We start from the raw sequence: 25,007 nt of genomic DNA on the forward strand, positions 1-25,007 counted from the left end.
ATAGTACAATGATAGATGAAACCGATTCCCCACCCCCACCCGAAGATTTATTGCTTGCGTAGGGAAAATATATCACTTAAATTACATATAACTGAAAAATGGAATCTTTCCAATCTGGCTTATCAACAGCAATTTGTATTGTAATAGTATAATGAGAGGAGTTGCTTTGTTCACTGATTGTAAAGAAGATGTTTGGAAGGTGTCCAGAATATGCTTCTAATGCTCAGGAAATCCATCTTAATTAGCTTTATCTCATCATTCAGGGTGCTTCCACTATACTGACAAAGTATTTGCTTTGTGTACACTGTATTTCCAAGGGCAGGCAGATATTATACATGCCACCCCAATCTCTGAGCAGTTTGAGAGTCAAGGGGTTCCATGCATTTTCAAGCAGAAATCCGGTATCTCTATCTCTCTCTCTCTCTCTCTCTCTGCTTGCTGCTTTGCTTCTAGCTCACATCCACTGCAAACTCAACTCTAGACTCTGGCTTTGTCCTTCTAATGATCTGAGAGTTGAAGGAAGGACCCCACCCATTTGCCATCTCACACAGAGCCTCCCTTTGCTTTGCTTCCCTTAATGGCCCATCACCCAGGCGATCACCTCATCAGGAAGCTAGCCTGGCTTATATTTTAACACCTGTTGGATCCAGGCGTTAGAGGGGTCTTGCATCCAGCTTCACACACACCAAACTCATAACTACACACACACACACACACCAATCCTAGTGGTTTTTGTTGATACCTAGGGTTACATCAAGGGACGTGGGTGGCACTGTGGGTAAAACCTCAGCGCCTAGGACTTGCCGATCGCATGGTCGGCGGTTCGAATCCCCGCGGCGGGGTGCGCTCCCGTCACACGGTCCCAGCGTCTGCCAACCTAGCAGTTCGAAAGCACCCCTGGGTGCAAGTAGATAAATAGGGACCACTTACCAGCGGGAAGGTAAACGGCATTTCCGTGTGCTGCGCTGGCCCGCCAGATGCAGCTTGCCACGCTGGCCACGTGACCCGGAAGTGTCTGCGGACAGCGCTGGCTCCCAGCCTCTAGAGTGAGATGAGCGCACAACCCTAGAGTCTGTCAAGACTGGCCCGTACGGGCAGGGGTACCTTTACCTTTACCTTTAGGGTTACATCAGTAGGGTTGTTTGATTGAATGTGTTATTTGATTTTATGTTCATGTGCCCATTTTTAATGCACGTTTTGTTGTTGCCAAGGGGACAGTGCTTCTTTTAAGATTCAGAGCACAATGAATACACAAATGGGATGAAGGCTAAAGATTTTATTAAATAGCAAGAGAAAGTTTCAAAGCATTGGCATTTTCTTACTCCCTTACGGTCTATAGTTGATGAGAATCCTGCCAACAGCAGCTGTGATCCCTGAAGATGGAGATGGAGCTGTGTTCTGCGCACGCCACTTTCTGTGGTCTACCCTGTGCAGAGGTTCTCATGAACAGATGTGTTATTGGTTCTTATTCCCATCAAAGTGACTCTTGCAGCTACATAAGCCACAGCTGGTGTTCGCTTGACATATCAGTTTCCCATCAGAATGAAAGACTAGCTAGTACTTGGCAGGTAGTCAGCACAGATAACTTCCAAGGAGCCCTCCTTACTCCAAATGCCATTCTCATGCAGTGACATCTCAACAAAACTAGATGTGAGAACTAACTAGGGAATAAACAGAATTAGCCTCTTAAATACCAAGGCCCAAGGTATTTCTATCATTGAGAGGAGCAATTGCTGAGCCCCACACCTCTCTCAATGAGAGCCAGTGTGGTGTAGTGGTTAAGAGCGATAGACCGTCTCCGCTCCTCCACATGCAGCTACTGGGTGACCTTGGGCTAGTCACACTTCTCTGAAGTCTCTCAGCCCCACTCACCTCACAGAGTGTTTGTTGTGGGGGAGAAAGGGAAAGAAGAATGTTAGCCGCTTTGAGACTCCTTGAGGTAGTGATAAAGCAGGATATCAAATCCAAACTCTTCTTCTTCTCCTTAATATAACAAAAGTCTTCCGTAAGACGGCAATACAATATTCTGGGAGACAGATTCTGCTCTTGAGCAGGTCTAGCAAGTGGCAGCAAGAGAAGGACTTTTTCATTGGCAGTGCCAACTGTGGAATTTGTTACTTGGGGGTATTTATCTGGCATCCTTGTCCTCAAAGGCAATTTTAAATTCTCTTATGTCTTTTAAATGAAATGGATGTTTTAGATCTGAGGAAATGGGGAGGCTCTGCTGCTGCAACAGACTTCCTTACATACAAAGGAATTTCCTCTTCCCCTCCTGTTTCTCCCCAGCAGCACCCTTCTCACCCTCAAAATCAGCTCTGGAGGACTGGGGTTTTGTTTTGTTTTTCTTGGGTGGGGGGGGGGAGAAGGAGAGGAAATGGAAGCTCTGTTATCAATCTGCATTGTGAATTTCTGCGCTGGTGAAGGGTGATGTACAAATGCTGCCAATAAATAAATGTAATATTGTTGGGTGTACTTCAGATGGTCGGAGTCCTCAGCTTGAGAGGCAAACTAGCAATGCACATCCTGCTAAATTCTCACTCTTATCAGCAGCACTCATATGCTCAGGCAGTACCCGAGATCATTGGTCTTGAACAATTTAGCAGACTCTCTGCGTTCTCATCCTGTACTTACATCTTTTATGCACAGAAAGTGAGGCATAATAATATCATGTGCACTTCTTCAGACAAGCGGGCAATCTTGTGAGATAGTTGGATAATTCATGTGTAGTGTAAAATCAATGATAGAGTGGCTTTGGATAGGTATTTTGTGGATAACAAGAGTGGAGGAAATGAGGCCTCTTATTTTTCTAGTACATCTCAAACAGACCAACACCACCTTCCATCCATGTTAGAGTCTATAACAAAAGAACTTTTATTTAGCTTTCCTGCTCTTCTTCTTCTTTTTTTTAATGGGGTGGAGTGAACTTATTGATTCCTCTGGTGGCCTCAGAGAATGCATTCCCTTCACCTATAAAGTTCAAAGACCATTATCTCCATTTGAGTGTTCTGAGGGCTTCCTGTGCTGGAAAAATCTAGACCTAAAACAAATATTCACCACAAAAGTTAGAAAGATCAATACATGAGCCAATGATGCATAGCCAATTCATTTATTACATGTCCTGGTAAATATTTAAAATTCAAATATTTTGAATATCAGTTTAGAATGTTTGCCTTATTACTTTGATATTTGAGTTGCCTCGGCAAGATTAGATCTCCCCAACATCCTAAGGCCTGAAAAGAACACTCTGTCCTGCTGAAGGAAGAAAACAAAAAAGGAGATTGACTAGGCATGCATCTCTATAAAATAATGCACAGAGAGAGAGAGAGAGAGAGAGAGAGAGAGAGAGAGAGAGAGAGAGAGAGAGAGAGAGAAGTTTTTCTCCTCTCATAACACTAGAAACTCATGGAGATCCAATGAAGCTGAATGTTGAAAGACTCAGGACAGATAAACAAAATGATTGCTTCACACAGTGCATAAATTACAGAACTTGTTCCCACAAAAAGTAGCAATAGCCACTAAGTAAGTTTCCTCCTTCTGAATTGTATGGTTTTATTTTGTTTTAGGAGGTATCACTGAGTAGTTCCATACACACGCATCTTTTCTAAATTACTGTTCCTCAGCATAATTCCTAATAAGCAAATCAAATCATATCACCTAATGATGCCTCGGTGTGCTTTTCTGGTTCTGTGATTAAATTGGACCTTTGTCCATAAAATCCATATCAGTCAACCTATTTTTTTTTCTCTTCTGGTTAGCCTTCAGGATTTTATTAATGCTGTAAAAAACAAAGTCATCTATCCCATACTATTCTATCTCTCAACTTGATAGGGCACCACTGTAATGAGTTGGTTCATTGTCAATGAACACTATATAATGTTGTCTTAATCACAGACTCTGCCAGTGGGGACCACTCATTCATACTTTTACTGGAGCCTGTATCATATCTGCCATGAAATTAAGTTGGCTGAGCTCCACAGATCTTGATGATTCATGACGTTGCCCTTGATTTTCTGTACTTCACTGCAGCTTTTCTGAGGTCATCCATTTGCAAAACTATACCTTTTGAGCACATCATTTTTTGTGTGTGTCACGGTGTCACTCATTTTATGAGTTCAGAGTCATTGGTCCTTTGCACAGATGTCTGAGTATTTTACTGGAAATGGTGGGGTATTATTACCCAAGAAGTTCATTTGAACTGAAAAACCTCCAGGGTAATTATCAGGGATCTGCTATCATTTTCTATAGTGGATGGAAGAACAGAATAACTAAGGTAGAAGCAAGGGGTTGTGAAAACCCCTTTTCCAAGTTGTGAAGTGACATAAAACCATTTCTTAATGTTTATTTAAGCCATTATGCTAACGGTTCTATATTTCATAAAAATGTAAAAGTGCATTCTATTGCAATCACTTTAATTGATTGAAGTGTATGATTGCTTGTGTTGTGTGTGTGGTGCCCGCTACAGTTTCTCCTGTTTGCAACAGAATGCAACCAAGATTTGACATGCCACGTTGGGAATATGTAGGGCATATTTTCTTTTGACATGAGGCTGCAACTAATCCATACTTACTAGATGTACTTCAGACTTAACTACAGTGGTACCTCAGGTTACATACGCTTCAGGTTACATATGCTTCAGCTAACATACACTTCGGGTTACAGACTCTGCTAACCCAGAAATAGTACCTCAGGTTAAGAACTTTGCTTCAGGATGAGAACAGAAATCGGGCTCCGGCGGCGCGGCAGCAGCAGCGGGAGGCCCTATTAGCTAAAGTGGTGCTTCCGGTTAAGAACAGTTTCAGGTTAAGAACGGACCTCCGGAACTGTTAAGTACTTAACCTGAGGTACCACTGTAATGCCAAAATCCTGAAGAAAACAGCATTATTGTATCCCGTGTATTTTATAAAAGGATATTTCACCAGCACTTTAAATATATACATAAGGAAGGAAAGGGAAGAAAGGGTGACATAGGAATTAAAGACTGCTAAACTTGCAATTGCTAAATACTTTTAAAAAACAGCAGCCATTTTGGGGATCATTTGCGCAATATGTTTGTTTTCTATTATTATTATTATTATTATTATTATTATTATTATTATTGGCCACCTTTTTCCCTGACAGGGACTCAAGGGGGCTTACAGATAAAATAAGAACAGCTAAAAAAAATAGAAAACATGTTCTTATAACGTTCAATACAATCACAGAAATCCCTGCTATTGACTCTACATTACTTTTGCCCATTCAAAAAATGATATAACACTAGATGAAAGCATTACATAGTTTCAGGAACATTTAACATCTTGGTGGTTGAATTAGGGGATGTGTTCATGTCCAGTGTTCCATTTCATTGCTGTCCCATGGCTTGGATCAACTGCACATTCCATTCTCCCTACATTCTGCTTTAACTATCTATATTTCCTTTCAGAACTGATGCACCCTTCATTTATAGCAGTTTTCAGTTCACATCTTTCTTCCCTGCTGGTCACGAATTGACACTAGTGCATGTAAGCATCTGAAGACAGTTCAGTTCAGAAATAAAAAATGGAAGAATGGTGGCTTGCTAGTGCATTAGTGCTGCTCCACATTTGGAATCCCCAAATACCTGCGATAAATTTATATTGGGAGAATTTCATAAGCATCCCTACTTTTAAACTGCAAAGGCAGGGGGAAGAGTGCCGTCTCTGCTTTTGATGTATAGCTGGAACAAATAATTTTTCTAGATGTGGAACAAACATTAAATCAATATCACTGAGATTGGTTGTATCTATTTTCTTGAAGCTGCTCCTGGTGCCAAATGAGTTAAATCTCTCCTTAAGCATCAAGGATATACCATTTAGTTGTACAGATTTCTGCAGAGTCCAATTAAGTACCAAATGTTAAAGGGGGGGGGGGAGAAAGGAGTTCCTAGTACTTGTGTCTTCACCTTAAAAAACAAAACAAAAAGAGGCATGGACATTCTGGACTGTTAATTAGCTAACCTGATGAACTGAGACAGGGAAAAATGACACTCACTTAATCAACATTTTTCTATTGAGCTGGCATCCCTGGAAGCTATGGCTTTACTGAGCAGTTAAGCATTTTCCAAAAGAAATAAATCTGCTTTGAAAACTATACTTTTAAAAAGTAATGAAAAGTAAAGAGTGATTTGAGACCATGTCCTATTTGTTTCCAGTCTTTCCATCCAATTTCTCTGTCTCCCTGATTTTATAGTCAGCAACAGAGTATGTTTAGGCCTCACTGGGCTGCTTTTGAGTGGGTTTCTACACTTAACCCTTCCTTCCTTCCTTCACTCCCTCCCTCTTTTCTTTCTTTCGTTCTTTCTTTCTTGGGGTTCCCTCAGAGCCCAACCTCCCATTAGGCTGGGTGAGGCAGCCACCTCAGGCAACATCCCCCCGAGGCGCATCACCCCAGTTCCAAGACCCAGCTTTCCTCCTGGTCTCCCCAGTCCTTAGGGGCAGAGAAGGACTGGTGGCAAAGCTCTGCTGAAGACTTCCCCTCCTGCCTATTCAGCGAGAAGGGAAACATTCCAAAATGCCTCTGGCCACCCCTGGGTTCCCTCAAGCCTCCTCATTTCTCCTGCAATGCTATTTTAGCTACATAAGGCTTGCCACATAGATAATTGAGTTGGGTGTTATGGTCTCTCCTTTAATTTACATTTGGTGCTATTGCCCTGCTTCCTAAATTATGGACACTAATATGCCATTTTAAAAAAACAAACTGTTAAGGCTGTGAACACACTATACCTTTGAATTATCTGTTCTTACAAGGTCTGTCCAGCACAGTGGCACACAGTTTACACTGTGAACTTCATGGCCCAGGATTTAGCCCATATCTCCTGGGTCCTAGTCCAATTAATATATCTCCACCTTATTCCACATTTGGGGAAAGAAGACAGCAGTTAATAAGCTGAGGGAAGGGAATAATATTTTCCAGTAGGCCTGGAAATTTATGTGGTCGCAATCCTGTACATATTAGGGCGCAAACCCTAATGTATGGTGTCTTTGGCACCAACCCACAACTGAAATTGTGGCAAGGTGTTAAGTGTCCATGGTATTTTGTAGGGGGAGAAGGGTAAGGAGAAAACACCCCTGTGACCTCATTGGCCATGCCCACATGAATCCTTAGCAGCCAGATCTAATGGACACCAGCCGGCGCTACCCAGTAGTATTAATAATAAATAATAATAAATTTTATTTATACCCCACCCTCCTCAGCCAAGACCGGGCTCAGGGCGGCTAACAACCAATAATAAAAACAAATTGATTGAAATGCAACTTAAAAAAACAAGATTAAAATACAACATTAAAACATTAAAATGCAGCCTCATCACAGGAGGAGGAAGGAAAAAAAGAAAGAGGGGGAGGGAATCAAATTGATTCCAAGCCAAAGACCAGGTGGAACAACTCTGTCTTACAGGCCCTGCGGAAAGAAATCAGACCCTGCAGGGCCCTGGTCTCATGAGACAGAGTGTTCCTCCAGGCCAGAGCCAATGTTGAAAAGGCCCTGACTCTGGTTGAGGCTAATCTAACTTCCTTAGGGCCCGGGACCTCTAAGGTGTTGCTATTTATGGACTGTAAGGTCCTCCATGGGGCATACCGGGAGAGGCGGTCCCGTAGGTACGAGGGTCCTAGGCCGTGAAGTTGAGGGTTGGGTTGAAGCTGAGAGATGACGACAACCTTGCAGTGTTGCCCATTGCTTTTATCTCCACATTGCAGGTAGACTTGAGAGAGTGGTATACAATGGTTTTGCAGTGAAGTATAGAATTGTAGTGTTAGAAGGGACCACGAGGATTATGATGTCCAACCCCCTGCAATTAAGGAATACTCCACCCAACGTGGGGCTCAAGGCTGAGATTATGAGTCTCATACTCTGGAGACTAAGTAGTATTATCTGTAGCAGGAAGAGAGGGGTTTGCTAAGAATGAGTAGCTTGCAGCAGCCTTGGAATGCAGTCTACTGCTCATATTGTAAGTCTGAAGTCAGCCTGAAACTGGTCTGGATTGCCAGTCAATAATTCTCCATTCATTGTCTCACCCCCAAGATCTCCTTCCAGGCAAATCGAGCATATCAATTGCCTGCAGAAGCTTCATGTTCCCTTGACGTACATGCAGATTGGTTGCACTTTCAAATGTTAAAAAACAAAACCAGAAGGTAATAGATGCACATGAGGGAAGAGCAGGGTCTGCCTGTTCTTAATGGACAGGATTCCTCCAACAACAACAACAACCCATCTTAGCCACAGGCTTAGGTAGCTCATACGCACCAGGGATACTTGGTTTATGTATATGTGTAGCTTAAGGCAATTTGAGTCTTTAAAGTCTGCATTCATGTTAGTGAGTCAATTCATGCTAGAAGTTTGAGCAATTTTAAGTACAGTGGTACCTTGGGTTACATACGGTTCAGGTTGCATATGCTTCTCTAACCCAGACTCCGCTAACCCAGAAATAGTACCTCGGGTTAAGAACTTTGCTTCAGGATGAGAACAGAAATCGTGCTCTGGCAGTGCGGTGGCAGCGGGAGGCCCCATTAGCTAAAGTGGTGCTTCAGGTTAAGAACAGTTTCAGGTTAAGAACGGACCTCCGGAACGAATTAAGTACTTAACCCGAGGTACCACTGTAGCCTCTTAGCAGCACTTTGACTAACCGAGGAAAAGAAAGACAGCTTGCCAACTACAGTGGTACCTTTAACTTTAACTTTAACTTTAATTTATTTACGGCTATTAGCCCATAAAATATGTACAACAGTGGTACCTCAGGTTAAGAACAGCTTCAGGTTAAGAGCGGACCTCCAGAACGAGTTAAGTTCTTAACCCGAGGTACCACTGTATTCAGAGCTGCTGTTGCTATCCGCAATATTTGCTCATTTCAGCTACAGTGGCGTGAGTTGGGTGTTCCTGAAAAGCAAGCTCTGGGATTGTAAGCCATTTTGTACATATAATTAACTACTTAATACTTAAGTCTTAGCATTTTGCTTGCTGGCAGGCAGCATTAAAGAAATAAAAATACACAGAGGAGGAAAAACCTTGTTTTCTTTATTGGATGCCATGCCAATCAAACTCCCCTCAGAACAACTCTGGTATTGCAGCTCATATCTGAATAGCAGAGACAACCCTTATCTGCTTGTTGTAGATACAGAATTAAGGAGAAAGTGGCAATAATCAAAAGTATATTGGGAAAAGATGCTGAATTGACCTGGTACTGGATAAATGCAGATGTCTGGAGGGACCCTTGATAACCTGCATCATCTTGCCTGATAGTAAGGAGAATTTTACCACACATCATTCATTAATGTGTTGCAAAATGCATGGCAGACCATTTGGTATAATGGCTTCCCTTATCCAACCATGTGATCCAGTTACTGCTTGGTGAGCAAATTCCGTCAGGGGTAGCTTGGTTGTCTCTATGGACTGCTTGTTAATAATACTCAAGTGAATCTGGGGTTTAATCCCTAGAAAAGATCAACTAGAGTGCAATTTGTTGTTTAGTCGTGTCCGACTCTTCATGACCCCATGGACCAAGGCACGCCACTGCCTCCTGCAGCTTGGTCATACTCATGTTTGTAGCTTTGAGAATACTGTCCAGCCATCTCGTCTTCTGTCGTCCCCTTCTCCTTGTGCCCTCAATCTTTCCCACTCACTGCCTTGTCAGTGCGAAGAGGCTTGAATAACTCAGAGAAGCTATGAGCTATGCTGTGCAGGGCCACCCAAGATGGACAGGTCATAGTGGAGAGTTTTGACCCAACTTGATCCACCTGGACCAGGAACCGGCAAGCCACTCCAGTATCCGTGCCAAGAAAACTCCGTGGACAAAGACAACAGAGTGCAATTAGCAGATCATAAAATGGGGGGCAGGAGAGAGAGGAGTGAATAAACTGTTTGGATATGTGCATCTAATGTACAAAATGAATGCATCTCAAAGGAATTTGTGGGCAAGTCGTCTAGGGCAAATTTGGAGGTCACATATGTTTAAAGACTTATGGTCTGCTACATGGTGGATGTAAAACATGTTGGCTGATGCCCTTTCCCCTCTTTGTGGGCTCTGTTAAGCAACTCCTATGGACAGGCCACTTTTAATATTTAGGTTTAGGTGGGGTGCTATTATGCTGATATATTTTCTGTCATCTGCTTTATTTGATATTATGGAACTGTACTAATATGAATTAATGCTTCTCTCAAAGTGCCTATTGAAATGCACAGCTGATACTGTTTCTCATTTGAAGATAAAGGTATAGGTGTTACAAATGTTCGTTTCTGGGGCTTCCTGTTAATTAGCGTGAAAATATACATGCCTCCAGACTCTTTGAGAATCTAGCGGAAATTAGTTGATGAGTTCATGTGGAGCAAAAGTAGACCTAGAATGAAAGCCTCTACAATCAAGCGACTCATAAATAAGAATGGGGATGGGGGGGACACACACACACAGGGACAAAATGTAGGTCTTTATTATTCACTTCAGATAAGGCCTAGTTCTCCTCTCTTTCTTTTTAGAATATGCTTTACTGAGATTAAAAAGAAGTAACAAACAAGGTTAACCAAAAGGAAGAAAGAATGTAGTGAAATTTGTTACATCATATCACACAATACAGTGGTACCTCGGGTTACAGACACTTCAGGTTACAGACTCTACTAACCCAGAAATAGTACCTCGGGTTAAGAACTTTGCTTCAGGATGAGAACAGAAACTTCCTGTCACCCCATCATACAACTACCACTTAATCTATCTAGCGTACTATGTATTTTCATTTTCTTTTATTAATTTTCATCAATATTATATTCTCTTATGATTTTCATACCACAGAAATCATTTAAAGCCTGCCACTGATGTCATGTTATTACAGTAATCCTTAAGGTATTTTTCGCACATGTCCCATTTCCTAATAAATGTTTGATCAGTATGACCTCTCAGTTTTTCTGTAATTTTTGCCAATTTGGCATATTCCAGCAATTTGCCACTCCAGCTTTGTCGGGGTTCTCTCCCCTTTCCAATTTGTGGTGATTAATATTCTTGCGGCTACCGTAGCATACAAGAATATTTCTCTCACACTTTTAGGCCTAGTTCTTCTCATGGAGGTGGCAGACCAGTCTTTGGGCTTCACCATTTCAGACAGTAGACAGGAGCTCATGTAAATAAAAATTCCTTCATATAAAAATAAAAATGAATCTGTATGTAGAAAGCTAGATGTCAATAGGCTCCATCCAACTATGGAAAAGTCAGAGCGGGGAGGTCCAAAGGACACATAGAGATGCCTGGAGGCTTTCCCACCTTTGTCATACAGAAACATTCAGCCATGTGAACTAGGCGTAACCAAGACTTGGGTTCAGTTGGCCAATGGATAAATTCTGGAAACTCCTGGAAGAAAATGGAAGTAATGGACAGTTAGTAACAGCAAGCATATACTTCAGATGGGACAGATCTATGTCCCATTCCTAAGCTTACCAGATGAGTGCTGAAGTAAGATATCTGTAATTATCCAGTGTCCTAGCATTAAGCAAGGGCTGCAAAGTGGTAGTGATTTTGTAACAAATGTATCTTGCGGATAAGCTTGCAAACAAAATGAAATGGGTTCCTAGTTTAAGATGTATGTTTTAAATGGAAGTCTGCTTCTCACTGTGAAAGGGGGGATTTAATTAGCCCTATGTGACCTCTTTTGTTAGAATATTATGGGGCAGCATATTGAATACCCTGCTCACTATTACTCCCTCAGACGAAATTGAATCCTAATCTAATTAACTTTTTTATTTTTTTATTTGGTCAAAGGGCACTTATAATAAGAAACAGCTTTTACTTTTCACAGAAAGCCGCTGCACTACTCCTCATATAAATAAATGGACAATGAAAGATATAAGATTAGAAAGTTGCCCTGCTGGTCCACATTGCACTCTGTTACTAATCACCTGGATGTAAAAGATTTGATTAGTTCTTTAAGATCATGTCCATGACAAAATTTCACTGATAAAATTATTATCATACTTATGGACTGGGCCTGGGATGGGAGTTGATTGGCTCAGGGAATATGCCTACAGACCCCCCCAAATGTACCTATTTTCCAGTGACGTTCCTGGATTTACAGAAGCAATCCTGGTTTCTGATTTGATCCTGGAATGTCCCATGGAATGTCCTGCGGGCATCCCTATTTTCAGTGGAGAAATGTTAGAGGGTATGGCATTATCCAACTTCCAAACCATCTAAAAGCAGCCCTGTATGGGGAAGTTTATTAATGTTTCATGTTTTATTATGTTTTTATATATGTTGGAAGCTGCTCAGAGTGGCTGGGGCAACCCAGCCAGATTGCCAGGGTATAAATAGTAAAATGATGGTGATGGTGATGATGGAACAGGGTGTCCCTATTTTCATCGGCGAAATGTTGGAGGGTATGTAGCTTAGAAATGGGATCCAGACCATCCAGACCAGCCAAAAATGGGAACAAATAAAGAGCACTCAGAGTGGATTTGAGCCGTAGACTGTAAAACAAACCCAGATACATTGGACGCTCGGGTTGCGAACATGATCCGTGTGGGAGGCACGTTTGCAACCCACAGCAGCACATCTGCGCACGCACGGGTTGCGAGTCGATGCTTCTGCACATGTGTGACCGTCGAAACCTGGAAGTAACCCATTCTGGTATTTCCCGGTTTTGGTGGTCTGTGACCCGAAAAAACGCAACCTGAAGCATCTGTAACCTGTGGTATGACTGTATACAGTATGGCGCGTGTGTGTGTTTAGATTGAAGAATAATGAGTGATGAACTAAAATTTATTTGGCACTGAAAAAGGGCATCTAAAATGGGGAGTGAGATAGGTTTCAGGGAGACAGAGCTTTCCAAAGTTGTTCAAGACAATACTTACCATTGGCAGATGGGTGACATTGGTGGTTTCTTCTTCTGTCTAATGCCCCCCCCTCCAAGTTCTCTCCTTGGATGACCCTGGAATCAAAGCAATGCCAAATTGTAGCATCACTTGGAGGAAGATTTCTGGGAGGAAAGTGGTGGCTCCCAGTTGGACTTGATGTAGCATTGATCCAGAGGCATTATGGGAAAGAAGAGTGAGAGCTTCTGTAAGGAGCTCCACCACTGCCTTTCCTTGGCTACTTCTATACAGTGGAACCTTGACTGTCGCACACTTTGAAAGTTGAACGTTTCGGCTTTTGAACGCCAGCAACCTGGAAGTGAATGCTTCCGTTTTGGAATGCACCTCAGAAGTCAGATGGCTTCCAAGCCGTGTTTCTCCATGTTGTCCATTGCAATTGCTGACCAGCAGTTGTGCCTCGGTTGTCGAACATTTCAGAAGTCGAACGGTCTTCCAGAATGGATTATGTTTGACAACCAAGTTTACACTGTATTTTGACTCACTGTCATCTCCAGACAATCCCCCTTTCCTAGCTCCTTGCTATATCTCCTAATGTCCTGCCACTTTCAGTGGTTGGAGAAGTTGAGCCACCAATGGGTAGCCAGAAATCCTTAGGATCAGAGAAGCTAAGCAAGGGGCAGTCAGAGGCTTTCTTATCACTGCCAGAAGCTTCATTGCATCACAAAATCCCATAGTCAACACACACACACACACACACACACAGAGTTTTTTTGTGTGTGGTAATATTCCTCCATATATATATATATAATGGGTGTGGGTAGAATCTTGCAGTAATATACAGTGGTACCTCAGGTTAAGTACTTAATTCGTTCCGGAGGTCCATTCTTAACCTGAAACTGTTCTTAACCTGAAGCACCACTTTAGGTAATGGGGCCTCCTGCTGCTGCGCCGCCGGAGCATGATTTCTGTTCTCATCCTGAAGCAAAGTTCTTAACCCGAGGTACTATTTCTGGGTAAGCGGAGTCTGTAACCTGAAGGGTATGTAACCTGAAGCATATGTTACCCGAGGTACCACTGTAATGCATTTTAAAATGGCTTCCAATTTAATTCAAGTAGGGACAGCAGTTCATTATTCAGACCTGCAACACTGACTTAAATGTTGCTGTGTCAAATATCCAAAGTATTTACTGTTTGTGTTTCTGCAGCAAAGTGTTAAGACTGAATTCTAAATAATTGCCTGTGTGTGTGTCCATGCCATCCATTACTGTATGCTGAAGTTTGTGTGGGTGACACACTCAAACATTTCAATTTATTTACCTTTGGAAAAAGTTTGACTACCTGTCTATAAAGCATTTTCACTTTTTAAAAAGATTTATTAGGTCTGTCTCATGTACCCACTCAGCTAACACTGAATAGGCACCTAGCTGTTATCTTGGTCTTCTGTAAATATTTATTTTCCATGTGTCCCTGTCAATTTAAATATGCGTTGCAAGGGGTGTTTCAGAAGTGTGCATTCCAGTGGTCTGCAGTAAGATGTCACCCATCTTTGCCCAATGGTAGCATTTCCTTTTCTCTCTCTTGATCTAAGGTAGGGAAAATGTATAAATCCATCAGTAGCTTTCAACTAATCTTGCAGGAAGCAGCACAACAGAATACACATGCAAATAGGATAATGCTGTTTCATTTTATGACTGTAGAGAGCTGTAAAAAAAAAATCAATTATGTAGTGTACTATGCAGTGATTGTTATCTGTGTCTGTACAGTGCGATATTAGAGGTTTTCCCTCAACATAGTGAAGAAATTAAGTTAAAGGGTCTTCAAATAGGCTTTGACCTATGAAGAACACAAAGGCCATTATCTGCACAACATGAATTTTCTCAGAATACCTAAAGATTTCAAAGCATAGTATACAGTTGTGGGAATACACTGAAGGGAAAGTAGAAAAGAACATTGAGGCTTCAGGGCAAGACTTCTTTCTAGAACATGGTGGGATTTGGTGGCTATATTGAGGTCTTTTCCAGTTAGTTATATGGCCATTACATGATGAAAAGACCTCTTGTGACCTATTTTAACTGGAACTGACTGTGAGAACACACATTACGCTGAATAAGCCAGCTACAGAACTATACGCCAAGGATTCCTTGAATTCTGACTGTGCTTTGTAGTCAATGAGAGCAAGAATTCATGGGAAATAGTTTGTTCTTATTTTACAGATTTCCCAGTAAGCCTGAATTTGTTTGAGTTTTAACAGTGCCTGAAAACCAGAATGACCAATTAAGAATGTTGCCAATTGCATAGGCCTTGCGCCGCTCCCTCCTGTCTTGCACCCATTAACTTTCATGAAGGCAAAACATCATGCCGTGAGTTCCCCTGCTCTCTCATACAGCACACACTGAGGAAACTGCAACATACTAAGAGTCACTGGAGGAGAAAGGAGGAGGAGACATGGCGCTGCTGTACTGCACACCAAGCTGAGAGGCATTGCAAGGGGCACCGCAAAAATGACATAATGTGGAAGACGAGAGGTGAGGGCGCAAGGGTGTGGCTGAAATTTGAAAGCCCAAAGTCAGCCATTGGCCATTGCCCAGCTCCTGTCTTCTGAGGCAGCCACCTCACTCTGCCTAATGGTAGATTTAGCCACGCCATCTACATTGGAGCTATAGCTGCTGGTGGTTGGTACCCATTGAGATTGATGGGTCAGAAAGCATGGAGGCCAACAGTAGGCGGGGGCCAGAGCCGGTGACTGGCAGATCCAGCATATTCTAGTTTTGCCACTATCCTTCTCCTTGTTGAGTTCTGCAAAGGGCACATTGGCACTAAGGAGGAGGCAGAAGCTGACAGCCATACTGACCCCTGGACTGGTTGGGACAGTGGGGGATGGCGGAGGGCAGATTGGGGTTGGTATGGCAGCCCCTGTTTGCCATAAGGGACCCCCCTCCACTGGCTGCAACACATACCGTACATCCTTAATGCATCATTTGTCTATCCTCGAATCCGACACAGCCAGCATGCTTGCAAATAAAGAGAGTTTCATGAACAAACAGGAACTTAACCAAACTGTGCATGCAAGTACTTTATAAGCCATTTGTCTGTATCGTTCTGCTGTGTGGCGCAGAGTCCTTTATCATACTTCTGCACCTGGTTAGAATTCTGAGGAAGAAGGGAAATGATAACATTTCTCCTTCACCCCTTGGCAGCATGATGCAGTGGTGCGAGCTGCCTCAAGGCTGCAAAATTCCATCCAGTAGTCGAGACAGCAGTACACCAGTCAGATCATTGGTGATCTTGCCCATCAGCTTCTCCAAGCCCTTTAGAAAAACAGAAATATTCTGAATGCCTTTATTTATGCTATGAACACACATTTTTTCGGCTCTTAAGTAGTGTTTTTATCCAAGGGTTATTGATTTTTAACTGTAATAAATATGTTGTAGAAACTCTCCACCTGAAAGGCAATTAAGATGATGCTATCTGAATGTTCAATGCAAACAGCTTTATTGATTCTTAGAATTTGGTTTTTTTTTTAATCCACTTCACATTCTTGTCCATACTGCCAAGGGGCAGATGCCTGCTTCCTCTTACCTTGTCAGAGGGCCAAACTGCGTGTGAGAGTATTTTGCGTTTTTCTGTATAGTGGTACCTTGGTTTTCGAATGTCTCTGTTGACAAACATTTCGGTTTTCGAACGCCATAAACCAAGAAGTAAATGCTTCTGTTTTCAAACACGCCTCAGAATTAGAACATGCCTTGTGGCTTCCGCTGAGTGCAAGATCCTGAGGCCTAGCTGCCGGCTGTTGAGTTTTCAGTTTTCGAATGTTTCAGAACTCAGACTTCTGGAATGGATTACGTTTGAAAACCGAGGTACCACTGTATTGCAGTTTCTTCCCAATACAAATAGCAGGTGGGGGTTTATACAGGACCACCGAAGGGTGAGAATCCCAACAATTATCAGCCCCAATCCCACAGCACCCCACAGCAGCAGATGTTGCTTGCATTTAAAAATAATTTTAAAAACTTACATGTTCAATGCAAAGACCCATTTAAAGTCACCTCCAAATTGGCCTTAAAGTTGATACCAAAATATATAAAACACCTCAGACTGTCAATATTTTGATTCGTCACCAAAAAATAATGAGACAGCTACTTCAGAGAGCATTTTCAAGTCAACCCTGGCTGATGTTTCAGTACCTTTAAAGATCATGGGGAAGAGGTTTTGTTGTTGTTTTCTTGACAGATAATGTGCTTGTCCTTTCAGGGCCTTTTTGCTTGTGTTTGAAGAGACTTTGAGAAGCACCCTAGAGTTTTGATCATTGCTCATTTGCCTAGACAGTTCATAGCAGTGTCAGTTTTCTTTGATGACCAAGAAGCAACTAGGAGTGTTGTATGCGAGTTACGGCTGCAGAAAATGTTCAGCTAAAGCCTATTGACTAACATATCTCTCAGAAATCCCACCAGTTTGGTTAATGTATCTCCTAGGAGTAACCTTGCTTGCTTCCTAACAATAAATAGTAATAAGCTTTTTAAATTTTAGAAGTTTTTCATTTATATTAAATGTAATTTTTTCAAGATTATAAGGTTCCATAGGAAAAAAAGGACAGCTTGCTCTGTCTTTTCTTTTCATTGCTTGGTCAGCTTCATACATTAAGGTGGCAATGTTATTGTCACTGAGAAGTCTTACATGTTCAGGGGAATAATCTGCCCATGCATGTTGCAACATATGTAACCGACTTCCCATTGGTGAAGTTCACTGCCTGAACTGAAAGCTATGAGCAATCCAGTCTTGGGAAACAGATTACATATACTGCAGCAATCATGTGAGTGGGGAGCATTTTTTTACTGGCAACTATTATGCCATGACTTGGAACATGGGTGGCACTGTGGGTTAAACCACAGAGCCTAGGACTTACCGATCAGAAGGTCGGCGGTTCGAATCCCCACGACGGGGTGAGCTCCTGTTGCTCCTGTTGCTCCTGCCAACCTAGCAGTTCAAAAGCACGTCAAAGTGCAAGTAGATAAATAGGTACCACTCCGGCGGGAAGGTAAACGGCGTATCCGTGTGCTGCTCTGGTTCGCCAGAAGCGGCTTAGTCATGCTGGCCACATGACCCGGAAGCTGTACGCCGGCTCCCTCAGCCAATAAAGCGAGATGAGCGCTGCAACCCCAGAGTCGGCCACGACTGGACCTAATGGTCAGGGGTCCCTTTACTTTTATTATGCCATCACTTGGTGACTGAACATCTGGTTTATATGGAGAGGTCCTGAGTTCAACTCCTGGCATCACCAGGTCAGGCTGGGAGAAAACCCTGCTTGACATCTCAGAGTCGCTTCTAGTCTAATCCAGACCCAAGATCCATTTTAGACTCTTGGCCAGGAACATGGGACCTACCTCCACATTTTCGCTTTTCTTTTGGAATACTATTTTTTTCATTAGTTCAGGTATTGGCCGTGAAACTTTTGAACCCTCTTAATAGTAGTATCCTCTCTTTGGCTTCCATCCCACCCCCTTCAATTAAGCCTGTGGTTGATGCTGAGCAAGAGGGCAATTTGTTTTAATCTGTTTCAGATTTTAACTTTTGTATGTTTGAAAATATGGTCGTGAATTTCCTTGGTTTTATCTTTCTGTAAATTGTTTTGAAGTTTTTAACAATCAAGCCAAATAGAAATTTTATGAAATAAATACATAATCACAACCATTTATGCTTGTGTTTTGGTACCCAAAAAAGCTTTTGGACCACTTTCTATAACTTTTCACTGCCTTCTTTCTTTCTGCTGCCTTTTTCCTCCATCACCGGTCTTGCCTTTGTTCTTTCACCTTCCACCTTTGCTTCCTCCCTGCATTTTCTCAGTTCTTTCTCGGTTGCCACACACCCTCGGCTCCCCTTCTTTCACAAGTCTGCCTGTTTCCTCTTTCTCTCTGCTCTTGTCATCTTCTGCATTCTCTTTACCTTCTCAGACTTCTATACTTTCTTTCTTCTACTCCATTTCACCTTCTTGATATTTCCTTCCTCTCTCATTTCCCTTTCCCTTTTGCTCACTTTCTTCCACCTTGTGTCACCTTTTCTGCCATCTTTAAATTCACCTTTCAGTTGCCCTTGCTCCTTGCTAATGTCAACTTGCCTGAAATAAAAAGGAACAGGATTTCTGGGGAAGGTTCATCACCCCCAGAACCTAATATAGATGGCAGTTGTTCTTCATTGCCCCTGTTCGATGATGGCTTCTCCCAAACTGAAACAATGTCCAGTTATAGTTCCAAAACAAAATGTGTTTTTTCTTTTACTTTGCAAAGTCTTGCCATTTCCCATTTCTTTCTTTTTTTTAACAATCAATTAAATAAAACTAATTTTCATTCCAAATCAACCCATATTAAAGTTGAGTACTTATTTGAGAGTAAGTCCCATTAAAATAAATGGACCTTTCTTCTGAGTAGAGATGCATAGGATTTGCATATTAATTTAATTAACTTTAACTAAGCATCTCCTTCCCTGGGGACCCGAGTCTCCTCTTCCTTTCCTGCATTCCACCCTTTTTTGTCACCTTTTTTCTCCCTCTGTCACAACTACTCGTCTATCTGCTCTCGCCTTGTATCAACTTGCCTGAAATCAAATGTACAGAAAATAAATCTGAAAAAGTTTCAGTACGCTCAGAACCTTATCTAGAAAGTAGTTGTTTGCTGCTGTCCTAAACTATTTAAACTTGGAGTAATTCCCATTTAAACAAATTAACTTTACTTCTGAGTAAATTGCAAGAATGAGCAACCCTAACCATGTCTACTCAGAAGGAAGTCTTGCTGAGTTCAATGGGCCTTACTCCCAGGAATGTGGGATTAGGATTGCAATTTTACTTCTGAATTAACCAACTGAAAAGTTGCAATAATCCTATTATACTTGCTCTCAGGTAAACTCATATCAATCCAGATCAGGCTGTAAAGCTGCCACAATCCTACCAGGACACATTTTAGCCGCTCTGTGAGCCACATGGAAGGAATTTAGTGGTGGGGCCATTTTTGTGAACTGGCTAGGGGAGGGATGTGAGGCAAAGAGGTCTGTTGTAAAATGGTGGGTTATGAGAATGCACTGAAAAGAAGCACTGAAAGTATCTCCTGTGGAAGTCACTTTGATAAGAGTAATAGTTTCATCAGTGATTCACTTTGATAAGAGCAATAGTTTCATCAGTGATTCTAAGCCATCGGGCAACTACTTGAGGTTCTGTACATTTACCAGAATGGGGTGGAAACTTTGAGGTGACTGTTTGAGCTGGCCAATATTGCAAGGATCGTGCATATAGGGAAACCAAAGCCAAACCAAGCCATAGTTGACGCCAGTGTGACATTTGTCTGGCTGAACCAAATGTTGTCCACCAGCCACATATTATGGCTTGCTGACAACACTTTCCCCCTTGTCTTTGCAATCCCAGGCAGGCAGGAGTTTTATCAAGCCCCCATGCGTCATCATACATGGCTGGAAGACTCTCTTTAGCTTGGTGAGTCCACTGTAATATGGCAGCACATTTTCCTCCGGACAGTAAGGACAGGAAAGCATCAGACTTGAGCTTTTCACCTTTATGTCCTTGAAGCAAAAATACTGTGCTTCCAATTTTAGATTCTCGCTTATGGATCTAAGGTGATAACTAGCTATTTGCTTTTTAAAACCTTGTTACCCAATCACTTAAAGATGGTTTGATGGTATACCATTATTTTATGTGAGGGGTTCTTAGTTTAGTTAATTGTTCAGACCTTAGGTCTGGGTAAGGCATATGTGTACTCCTCCCTAGGACCAGAGGCCATTGTCCAGTCAGGATCCTGCCTTCAGTCCAAGAGGGAGGGCACTACCCAATCACTTGTTGGACTGTCTGCATCTGGAGAGCACAGAAAGGAAACTCAACAGTGAGTATTCATTTTCCTTTTCAGAGCCAGATTGCACCAACTATTTAGCTTGCAGTGGACTACAGAACCATATTGCTACCATTAACATGGATATATATACATATATAGTTCTCAGGATCCTAAGCACCATGTATGGCCTTTTCAGTCACCCCATCCTTATGCTGTATCCCATGCCCCACTCCCAAATTGTCCCTAACCATCAAGGGAACACTTACCTCAGCATTGCATTGGGAGTAAAGGGCTACAACAATGAGGGAAAATCAGCAACCCATCCATACTTTGCCTCTGTACATAGGTCTCATTTGATCCTGGCCAGTATATATTTATATTAAGTAACTGGGCAAAAATCCCCTCGTGGTAGATTTAAAGTGGTTGTGGGAAGAGATAAACAACTACCTGACATTTAGAAGACATCTGAAGGCAGCCTTGTTCAGGGAAGTTTTTAATGTGTGACATTTGAATGTATTTTTCATCTTTGTTGGAAGCTGCCCAGAGTGGCTGGGGAAACCCAGCCAGATGGGCGGGGTACAAATAATAAATTACTATAAATAGATAACAAGGGTCAAGGAGGACTGTAGCCTTCTTTTCACAAGTTGCCTTCTGAATTGAAACACTTCTTACATTACACTTCTGTGGGCCAGTTCTAATAGGACTCCCACACACACATTTGCTTTTAAGATGCAAGCATGGAAGAGAGCAAGTGTAGTAACATCAGAACAGTAAGGTACAGGTTTAACACATACAACAGATGGTCTACAACAGGGATAGCCGACACCAGCTATGCCGTCTGGGGCTGATGAAAGTCTTAGTCCAGCAGCCTCTTGAACTGGTCTTCAGTTTCAAGAGCAGTGATTCATAAAGGGTAGCCTTTAACATCAACACAATAAGCACCACTAAGATGCGAAATGGTAACCAAGGTGAACTGCTAACCTATAAATTGCAGGGGTTGGACGAGATGACCCTCTGGGTACCTTCCAACTCTACAGTTCTATGACTCCATGAGATTAGAATTGAAGCCAGCCCTATCATTTACGCAGAATGAGGCTGCCAACTTCAGACAGCAGATTTTGAGGTACAATGGAAGGTTAGCAAATGGTCGGTTATTTAGTTTTCACATTTAAAAGACACCCACAATTGCAGGAACCATTTGGATTTTCTGCCTCAGGCACCCAAATGTCTAGGGCGATTTCTGGCTTAGAGCCATCTCAGTTCAATTCCTGCATGTTGTCCGTTCCATTTATGAATGCCTGATGAGCATATATGACTGATGAATGCTGCAGAGGAATTATAGGTGCTGTCAAATATTAAAAATAGTTCCTTGCGGCTGGTCTGTTGTTAAAAACCAATGAAATGCTTTTTAAAACCTTTTTTAAATGAAAGCTAATGCTTATTATACTTTGTGTGATTTAAGTAGAAATCAGAATTGGCTGACAGCATTAAAAACGGGTGTTTGAAAAATGTCAAGCCAATTGACTTAAGAAAGCTTGCCCACCTACTACATAAATAATATTTATACCCCATTTAGCATAACTTCATACTGGATTTCTTCTTCAAAGAGGTTATTTTCTCATGTTATAAATGTCATACAGTTGAAAGATGCTTTTCATTTTGCTTTTCATCCAACCAACATTTATCGAAATTCCGCTGGATATTTTTTATCTGCTAAACTCTCCCTGCCCAAACCCTTTGCCACAGTAAATATATTGGATATTTGAAGGAAATGACCTATTTATAATTAGTTGGAATGATGTAATCATGTAAGCCAGCTGTGTTTAATCATCTGTGAATTCCTAATTATAAATCCCAGGAGGCCATATGTGGCCAAACACAATTACCAAATTATTAAAATATGATGAAGGTGCAAAGTTAGATTTCACCACGCTTCCCTTGAACTATGGTCATGCTTTGACAGTGATTTTACAAAGATGGTAACATTTTAAGAATGGTCATAATAAAAATATCAGAACAGTTTAAGACATTGGTGCTAACTTATCTGGCTTCTTTTAAAAATTATTATTTTCTTATTTTAAGAAGCCAGATGGTTGAGGGACTTCTGGGAGCACCAGGAATTGCTTGAGTGGGGATTGAATATGACTTAACTGCTATGGGTTAACCCAGACATAGGCAAACTCCAGCCCTCCAGATGTTTGGGACTACAATTCCCACCATCCCTGACCACTGGTCCTGTTAGCTAGGGATGATGGGAATTGTAGTCCCAAACATCTGGAGGGCCGGAGTTTGCCTATGCCTGGGTTAACCACTCATGTCTCAAACTGTTTCATTATATATATAAAAAATCAGTCTTAAAATGTTACTGTGGCGATCACACAGGGTCCCCGGACATTTGATGGTCTATTGATCCCTGTGCCACCACTGTGATTGCTTCCCCGCTGCCACCAACCTGTTTCTCTCGGGTACACACAGAGTCCAGACAGTTGTTAACATTAAATCAAATAAGAAAGTTTATTTTATGAGCATTAACAAGTTTATGGTTTCAGATAATTTTTCTTGTCAGTTTCTTAATCTTAGTTTCTTTACCAGCCTATACCTTCCTAATAACTTCTAACTGATTATCCCAACTGTCTATCTGACTCCTCCTAACAGTTTCTCTCACTCTCTCACATCAAAACTCGATCAACCCACAGACTTATCCTCCCTCTTTCTTCTCCAACTCCCAACTGACTTCCCAACAACTCCAACTCTAACTCCTTCCCTTGGGTTCCCACTGGCTAATCACTACACACTCATTTAACCCTTTCCTTATGACCCACCTTGGAGGGCAAACGCCACAGTTACCATCTTCATAAACTTACTGAAAATTACTGGGGGGGGGGCGGAGCAGGCTTGTGGGTATCATCATCATCATCATTACTGAATTAACCAGCAGGTGATGATGTGAGCTCTACCAACAGAGCAGAAAGGGGGGGGCAGTGTCACCTCTTTTTACCTTTGCAAATGGGCCCCCCTCTCCCTCTTGACAAGTACAATTCTGAGGTCAGTGCCAACGTTAGGAGGTTTCAGAGAGGTTCAGGAAACAGGAAGAAGCATGCCTTCCTCCATCCTCACCAGAAGACCCCCCCCCCCTTTTTAGCTGAAAACTACAAAAATGGGCCTTTTATGCAGTGGAATGTTCTCCCTCGGGAGACTTGCCTGGCACCTTCATTACATATCTTTAGGCACCAAACAGCAATGTTTCTCTATAACCAGGCTTTTGGCTGATTGAAATTCTATGACCTTTTTAATGTGTTCGTGTGTGGGGGGGTCATTGGTTTGTTTGTTTATTTGTTTGTTTTGTTTTATCATGCATTTTGTGACCCTATTTTCTATTTTTATGTTGTGAACTGCCCTGTGATCTTCAGATGAAGGACAGTATACAAAACGAATGAATGAATGAATGAATGAATGAATGAATGAATGGAAAAGCCAGTCCTGGTTTAAGAAATATGATAAATGAACAAAACCTACTGGAAAATGCCATACATTTAAAGTAGACGTGTGTTTAGGGCATAGTTGGGAGATAGGCTAGGGTTCCAAAATGCACTTTATGGATGCCAAAATCTGCTATTCCTTTTCATTCTCCTTTGGACAGCAAGCTTTCAATCCCATATCACAATCTGTTTTGAAAAGTGTACTTACTTTCAAAAGCTTTTTGCTATGCAGCTGATGGGTGGTACTTATCTGAGAAAACCAAGACCCCCTGAACACATGAAGCTAGTTGTGAATAAGGATGTATGGACCAGTAATTTTTGTATGTGAAACTTCACATGTCACACGTTTTCCCATTTTGTCCTGCTTTCCACATTAAACTGCAGGTTGTTGGGTTTTTTTTAAAAAAGCATTTACATATGAAAATTAGGCATGCTTTCACTAGAAGTGGGCATTTCTCAAATGGATTTCCTCTCAAAATAGGCATTTTGATGCATTTTTTTATTTTAAAAAAATCTGTATTGCAAAATTCTGAAAAGTATAATATCCCAATAATGGATTTGTTCCCATGCACACATCAGTCCAGGAGAAGCAGATCAGATCAATTGATTTTGGAATTCACAGAGATCAATTTCTTCAAGTGTCCCTAGTTGTTCAGTTATTTGGATCCCAAACACACCACATGATTCTGATCCATATTTCCTTATGAATACATCCATTGAACATTGAAATACTATTTTCTTACGCTAATAACTACAACAGGAGATTGCATGAAGAATGTATTGTAATAGCAAATTTGAAACTGATACTAAGAGTAGCTAAATAAGATTTCTTTTCATACATCTTTTTCCTAATGAAAGGTAGAAATGGGATATAGAAAAGAGGCATAGCTGGTTTAATTTT

General features: G+C 41.7%; 1 protein-coding gene across 3 annotated transcripts in view; it reads left to right on the forward strand.

Annotated features, from left to right (window-relative positions):
- Positions 1–25,007, forward strand: part of SGCZ (sarcoglycan zeta) — a 547,569-nt gene that overhangs the window by 431,869 nt on the left and 90,693 nt on the right. The window contains exon 4 of one of the 3 annotated variants that reach the window (XM_083630760.1): positions 20,567–21,119. The exons of the other annotated variants lie outside the window; for them this stretch is intronic. Coding sequence (XP_083486886.1) covers positions 20,567–21,010 — 444 coding nt within the window. The 3' untranslated portion in view covers positions 21,011–21,119. Of the gene's footprint in view, positions 1–20,566; positions 21,120–25,007 lie in introns of those variants that run through there. 3 annotated transcript variants of the gene reach the window in all.

This window comes from Podarcis filfolensis, assembly GCF_964270895.1.
Source record: "Podarcis filfolensis genome assembly, chromosome: 9".
Classification (NCBI taxonomy): Eukaryota; Metazoa; Chordata; class Lepidosauria; order Squamata; family Lacertidae; genus Podarcis; species Podarcis filfolensis.